Genomic DNA, 7,599 nt, shown 5'->3' with positions numbered 1-7,599 from the left:
CGGCGAAGCAATCCCCAACCCTCAACCCCCCCGGGGTAAATAACTAAAACTTGAGGGTCATTTTCCAATGTCTATTAACATAGAAGTTAGAACCACGACGTAATTTAGGCAGTTTCCTGGGACATTCATTATGACGTCGTTTTTGAAAACTGCTACCGCCAATTTACGCTTGACGCACATAGAGCTAATCGCAGCCGTTGACTTCCCTGACAACATGCTTCAATCGACGACCACGGTGGATGTGCGCGATTGTAACAGTCAAAACCGGCGTGTGATTTTAACGTTTTTGTTTAAAACTGGTTGGACTGGACCAGGCCAGTATTTTTTGGTATGGTCAAGAAATAAAAATCGTCGCGGAAATTTCCAATTTACGAATCAATCATCAATCACTGAGACAAAGATCCATTTCCAGAATAAAAATAATTTATTATTATATTTATATTTATATTAGTCAAGCACTTCCCTTCAAATGGGCCAAATGTCGGACGCTTGGCATATCACTCTCTTAGAAAATTTTGGTAGCGCATATTTAAATTGGAAAACAGTACAGGCATAGTAAAAAGATAGGAGAAAGAAAGATAAAGATAAACCAATAACTCAGCACCACTTTCGCCCACGAAACACCCTCGTTTGTCCCAGTGCTTCAACCTACGAAAGCTCTCGTGCGGTTCTCTCTTCTTCGCATTTTTATCAGGTAAATTTTATAGAAGTGAGATAAAACGGGGAAGCAAGATGGGGTTTGTGGGTGTTTTATTTGAATTTTTTTTTTTGAATTGTTGCAATAATGATTGGATTTGTGTATAGAAATGGAGGTTGTGGTAGCGAACGCGTTAAAATCGAGTCTGCACAGAGAATTGACGTGTCTGAAATCAACACAGCAAGCCTTCGGCGAGGAAATTTGGTGCTTCAATTCGAATAACGGGGTTGCCGGTGAGGATTTCTCAGTGGATGACCTATTTGATTTCTCCCAGAATGAATTTCAACCCGAGTATGAAGAAGATGACGAGGAAAAAGACAGTCTTTCCTGTTCATCCTCACATGACCGGAGCGAAGAAGACACCAACTCCAATTCCTCTTCCCTTGCCGGCGATTCTGACTTCATTTTTTCCAATGAACTCGCTGTTCCGGTGAGTCATTGTTCTCGACTTTCACGCTCTGAGGCACGGCTTTTATTTAACTTCTATAAATTTTAAATTTTTCTGCTAAGTAATCCGTTTAAAATTATTACAGGACGATGATTTGGCTGACCTGGAATGGGTTTCTCATTTCGTTGACGATTCTGTCCCAGAGCTTTCTCTTCTGTACCCCGTCCGTTCCGGGGAAGCGAAGACCCGGTCTGAACCGGAACCTAGCCGGGGCTTTGCGAAAACTCCTTGTTTGCCATTTGAATTTCCCGTCAAGGCGAGAAGCACCAAGCGTAGAAGAGCCAGGATGTTCATCCCCTTGCTTTCCCGGCCATCTTCCCCGCCGTCTTCGTGTTCATCGGTCTTTTCCTCGACGTTGACCCTCATCGCCGTCGGCACGGCTCCGAGCACCGGCTTTGTACAAAGCGTTACGGAAACGCCCGTGAAGAAGCAGAAGAAAAGGGCGGAGGCTCAAGCCGGTAGTGGTAGTGGGTCCCAGATTCAGCGTCGGTGTACCCATTGCCTAGTGCAGAAGACTCCGCAATGGAGAACAGGTCCGCTAGGCCCCAAAACCCTTTGTAACGCTTGTGGGGTCCGCTACAAGTCCGGTCGGCTTTTTCCGGAGTATAGACCGGCCTGTAGCCCAACTTTCTCTAGCAATATTCACTCGAACAGTCATCGTAAAGTGTTAGAGATGAGGAAGAGGAAGGAGATGAGCGAACCGGAATGTGGGTTGACCCGAACTCAAACTGTTCCGAGTTGCTGAATCCTGGATTAGGAATCGTCATCCGGTCGAAGCGGGTCCGGTTTTGTAAGATAGAAGGTGGTTTTCAATTAGGCTTCTAGTGCTACTAGTCATTAGTCAGCTAGGCAGGTAACGGAAATTAGGAATGAATTCATGATTGTTTGAATTCTTATTAATTAAGGGTAGCTGAAGGCGTCGAATTTTCTCCATGGATACATTTTGGCCATATTTGGTAGGTTTTTTTTTTTTTAAATATTTAACATACTTTATTTCTTTATCTCTCCCCCTTTCAACTTAATAGCATTTTGAATTATTCAGCCCTATTTTGCAGTGAAGTGTTTTTGCATGCCTTATGTCGATTTAAAATATGCATCTGAAATATTAAATGGTCTGATTTTTTTTGTTTTTGCCAACAGAATAAACAATCTGAATTTATTTGTTCATATTTCTAAAAATATCAACCCAAATTAAGTCTTTGTAATCAATCCCTCTAACACGAGGATCTCGTGTGTTGAAAAAATGATAATTCTTTAGTTAGGTACACTACTATATATATATATATATATATATATATATATTGTGTTGAGAAAATATGACTCTAGATGTAGACTCTTGATGGTTAAAAATTTGAAAGAGTGACTATTAGGCCCCAAAACTTTTAATAAATAGCAATTAGGTTTTGGATAAAAAAAATTAAGAATGAGTTAAAAATATGGATTTAAATGATTATAAATTCTGGAGTTTTAATTATAAATAATATTTAAGTATTAAATGTAATTCATGAATTATAACAAGAATTTATATTTATAACTATTTAAATTAATATTTACAATTTATTTTTTTATTTTTGTCAGGGACTTAAACGGTCATTAATTTAATGTTTTGAAACCTTAATATCATTTTTCCTAAAAATTTAGGAATCTCATTTTTAGGAAAGCCAGCTTATGTTGCTTTACACCTTTATTTTTTTCTTAATTAAGATATAATTTTAACTTTAATGCAAGGAATTCAAAATAAATCACTCCCATCTTGTCTTAGGGCTCCTTTGTTATTTGAAAGAAATATAATGAAATGGATTAAGTTGATAAAGACCAAAGTGAATTAAAATAAAATTGTAAATTGATAAAAAAGCGATGACAATAAAAAATGAAAACCATAGGGTGATGGAAGGGGTGAGAATGAGGATTTACATTAACAAAGTCATAGATCTCCATTCTTACCTCTACATTACTCTATTGCTCTCGCCTCTTTATAATTCTCATATCTATCATTCCACAATTTTATTTTACTCTATTTTATTCTCAATCAACACATTCAATTCCATTAACCAAAAGAGATTTTAAAATTAAATTCCATGTATCAAACCAACAAGTCGGGATGAAAATTCACTTGTCAAATTCAAAGCCACTGGATATAACAATGAGTAAGGCGTGTGTGAAGGTAATATGGTAAATGACTCGAGCCCCTTTTTTTTGGGGGGTTGGGGGGTATAAAAGCCCAAAAATTGATTCAAAATTCAAGCCCTTTTAATGTATAGAAAAATTGGCGTTCTAAAAATCACATGGAGGGTAAAAGGAGGCTCGATGAAAGCAATATCAATAGTCAAATATTATCATTGCTCATTTCAGCATACATTGAGCAGATGTGAAAGCCACCATCACTCACTGCATTTGTGTAGCTTGTAGAGCTAAGTGGTTAATTTTGGATTTCGGAAAGACATGTGGGTTTAGATTCCATGAAGTCTCAGTAATTCCATGACCCATGACATGGAATCGATCAGAATTAAGCCAACATGGTATAATTGGGTTCATTGAAAATCTTGAATCTAATGTATTAAAGATGTCTGGATATAAGGAACTAGTTTTCAATTTCACTTATTTTTCTTGAAATTATATATCAAATAAGGTACTAGCGTATCTCCTAGCAAAATAATACATCAAAGTGACTTAAAATAAAATAAAGAATGATGTAAAGATAATATTAGCTTACGTTTTTACTATATGCAAATCAAAATTAAAATTTATTAATCACTTTATATCTCATATTGTGGGTAAATTACCTGTTCTGCAAGTACCCCTCCTCACAAATAGGGTGGAACCCATCTCTGGGTGTGCAGTGGTAGCTGGAATTTTAAAATAATTGATTATCTGATAAAGTTTAAAATAGTTTCTCATGATGGAAATTCAGAGCCGTAATTCATTATCAAATGGAGTTTTAAAAAAAGATATGTTTGGGCTTTTTTATAAAAAAAATAAAATTTCAAGAGTCGTGATTGATCATGAAGGAACATCCAAACACTCACTTAATATTTTAAGTGACTTGTGAGTTATAAAGCCAAACTAGGGTTGACTCTCGCGACTTGCTAGCAATGAGTGAGTCAGCAGAAATATGAAAATAGTCATGCTTCTAATTGATGGTGGCCTGGAAACATCCCCATGGTTGTTCTAGTTGTTGTTGATGAACATGAATCGTTTGGTGAGGGGTGAAATTAAATTAACGACTAGTGAATGACGCGTACAATGTAACGTGAATGCATGTGGGCAAGGTGGTTGTTGGTGAGACACTGGATGATTTGAGGAAGCCTATTCCATGTCAAAATGCACAGATAATATATCAACAAATGCTGGTCTCTTTATGAGGATTTCAAGTCTATAATTTACAATATTGTAAATTTAAATTTTACTGTCAATATCAAAATTTTGTCAGTAAATAATATATAAATATCTTTGTAAGTATTTTTTAAGTTTGAAGTATGCCTGAATTTTTGGTGAGTCATTGAAAATTTAAAACCCAATTCACTTAAATATTTTATACATACATACATATGTGTGTGTGTGTGTGTAAAAGGATAGACAATGCATGAGGATCACCCGTGACCTCTGCTACTAAAATTGCATGGATGGGTTATTAAAGTGAATGTTAATCATGGGATTAATTAGAATTCAAACCAACTTGAAATCTTTAAAGAGGTTCATTTTAATTGTATTAAATTCATTTCAAACTTATAATAAGTCAAGATAATCATCCGTATTTTAATGTTTAAATTTTGATAATTAATCTATCACAATCTTAATTATTTTTTAAGGTGGCTGGGAAACTTTCATAAAATCTCTCTTGGGAGGAAAATTAATTTGAGAGATCAAAACTAATTTAAGGACCAAATATATACCAAGCCTAGGACCTTATCATTGCATACCATGCCTATAACCTTACACATGAAGCATATTGCTTTCCACACCATAAAGGTATAGATTTCATGAAAATATATATGACCTATCATCTTAAAAGTGACAGTTTATAAGAAAATAATAACATAAACAACACATTATTTAGACCACGAGCATATAAATTATACGATATTTTCAAAGGCTAACATGTAACTTTGTTGTGTAAGATCATAGCTGGACTTGAAGTGTAAAGCAATGGGTTTGGAGAACAAGGTTATAGGTTTGAGGTGTAAAGTCAGTTATAGGCTTTGAATGCAAGGTCATAGATTTAGTGTGTAAGATGATAGATTTGAGTTATAATATGATAGACTTGAGGTGTAAGGTGATATGATTGTTGTATAAGGTGATAAGTTCAGTGTGTAGAGTGATAGGTCAAGTGTGCATTTGATCCTTAAATTGATTTTGATTCTTTAAAACAACTTTTCTGCCTGCAAGGGAATTTATGGCCTTTTACATAAATAGTTCTATTTACTCTTTATTGAATTTTATTCCATTAATTTTCTCAAAAAAATTGAATCAAGTTAACTGTTTGATATGCCATGTTTTTTGTTATCGAAATAAATAATTACATGTAAAAAATTAATAAGAATTTCTTATTAAATTTTAAATATTAAAGAGTTATTTGTATTATTAAAAATTTAAAATAAAATGTTATGCGACATACCGTTGCTTGCTACTCTCTCCATTTCTATTTGTAAGAGAAAAAATTATATCATACACTTAAAAAAATCAATTAACCATATTAATTACATTTAAAAATAAAAGAATTGGGCTAAAATATTTTTTATTAATTATATTAATCTATCATTTATTAATTGTTTCTTATAACTGTAAATGATAAAATTATGAGGGATAATTTAAAAAATTTATAATAAATATCTAATGAAAAATGTAATTTTGTTTATATAAAAAACATATTAAAAATGATACTTTCTCTATTCAAAAATTTAAGGCATTTTTGACTGAATCTTACATTCAATAAAGTAATTATTTACTTTTAAACTAACCTTATTTTTCATATTTACTCCTATTAAACACCCTATAATAAATATAAAAGCATTAATTAATAGAGGTATTTTAAAAAAAAGATAACGGTTACATCTTAAAAAATTAAAAATATCTTATATTTTTAAACACATAACTCTTTAAAAAATGTCTTATATTTTTAAAATAAAAAAATATTTTTTTATAAATAAAAATGGAGCGAATATTGTCAACCAGTGAGCTAAGAAAACGACATGTATAAATGATGGCGCGTTGGAGGGTTTCGAGAATTTTGAAATTTGAATTAGCGTACACGCCATGATGATCACAGCATCCCACACTATTTATAATATAACCAGATTTATATCCGTGTGAAATGTTTTAGTTTTGAAAAATAAATATAAATATTAAAACATTATCTTAGTATCTTTAAAGTAAAATATATTAATTTTGTTACTTTATCTTAGTTGCAAATAATTTTTTGTTTTTTTTAAGAATATCTTTTAAAATTTATAGTTAAGAATTATAAAATATAAATATACTTTCTACTTTTAAGTTTTTATTTTTCATCCATCCAAACATCAATTGATAGTTGAGTTACGTACCTTAGTCTAAAATATCATTCCTAATTTATTCTTTTAAACATTTAAATTTATCACTTATGCAAACTGAGTTATTTAGTATTTTTTAAAAAATTAAATACATACTCAATTAAAAAATATAAGGTATTTTTAATTAAAAATTATCCTAATAAAATAATTATTTATTTTCAAACTAATATAATCTTTCTATATTTATCCTTATTTAATAAAATATTTTATTTTAAAATAATTTATTTATTAAGGATACTTTTAAAAAAAGTAATTATTATACCATAAAACATTAAAAATGTTTTAAATTTTTGAACATACGATCTCTTAAAAATGTATTACATTTTTTAATGAAAAAAATAATTTTATTAAAAAAATATTTTAAATACATATGTGCAAAAAAAAAAAACTTAATGAAATAAGAGATAGATTAGACATAATTTACATTTTTTTATGTAAATTTTATAAATTTCATATAATATCTTTGAATTATTGTCATATTTAATTGTTTAAAACTTGTTTTTTAGCCAAAAATTATTTGAAGTTTCTTGAATTAGGAAGTGAGCAGATAGACAAATAGATATAGGAAAAATTACTAATTTAAAATTTTTCAACATAAATACAAATAATAAATTAATTATTTTAGAATATTTAGCATAATATTCCCAAATGAGACTAAAGTGTAGGTTTTAAAAATAAAGAAGAAATTTTTTAAATTTTAACAAAACAAAAGGGGTGCTAGTGTATAATTTATTAATTTTTGCAAATTAAAGTCCAAATAAAAATTTATTTTAAAATTTGTTATTTTTGCACACATTAAACATATAAATAATAATTTATTTTATTTTAAAATATGTTGTCTAGTATAAATTAAAATTTAACGAATAACTTCTTTTCTTCCTAAAGTATTTCCACAGTCGACAATCATA

General features: G+C 30.8%; 1 protein-coding gene across 1 annotated transcript; it reads left to right on the top strand.

Moving 5' to 3' along the window:
- The first annotated feature begins 508 nt into the window (after nt 1–508).
- LOC129285180 (GATA transcription factor 5-like) lies at nt 509–2,204 on the top strand. Its single transcript, XM_054920755.1, has 3 exons — nt 509–694; nt 805–1,127; nt 1,231–2,204. The coding sequence occupies exons 2-3, from the start codon at nt 807–809 to the stop codon at nt 1,888–1,890; spliced, it is 981 nt and encodes a 326-aa protein (XP_054776730.1). The 5' UTR covers nt 509–694; nt 805–806; the 3' UTR covers nt 1,891–2,204.
- The last annotated feature ends 5,395 nt before the right edge of the window (nt 2,205–7,599 follow it).

This window comes from Prosopis cineraria, unplaced genomic scaffold, assembly GCF_029017545.1.
Source record: "Prosopis cineraria cultivar Desert tree isolate PC_DT_omini unplaced genomic scaffold, ASM2901754v1 PC11, whole genome shotgun sequence".
Classification (NCBI taxonomy): Eukaryota; Viridiplantae; Streptophyta; class Magnoliopsida; order Fabales; family Fabaceae; genus Prosopis; species Prosopis cineraria.
This window is presented reverse-complemented; position numbering and strand designations above follow the sequence as displayed.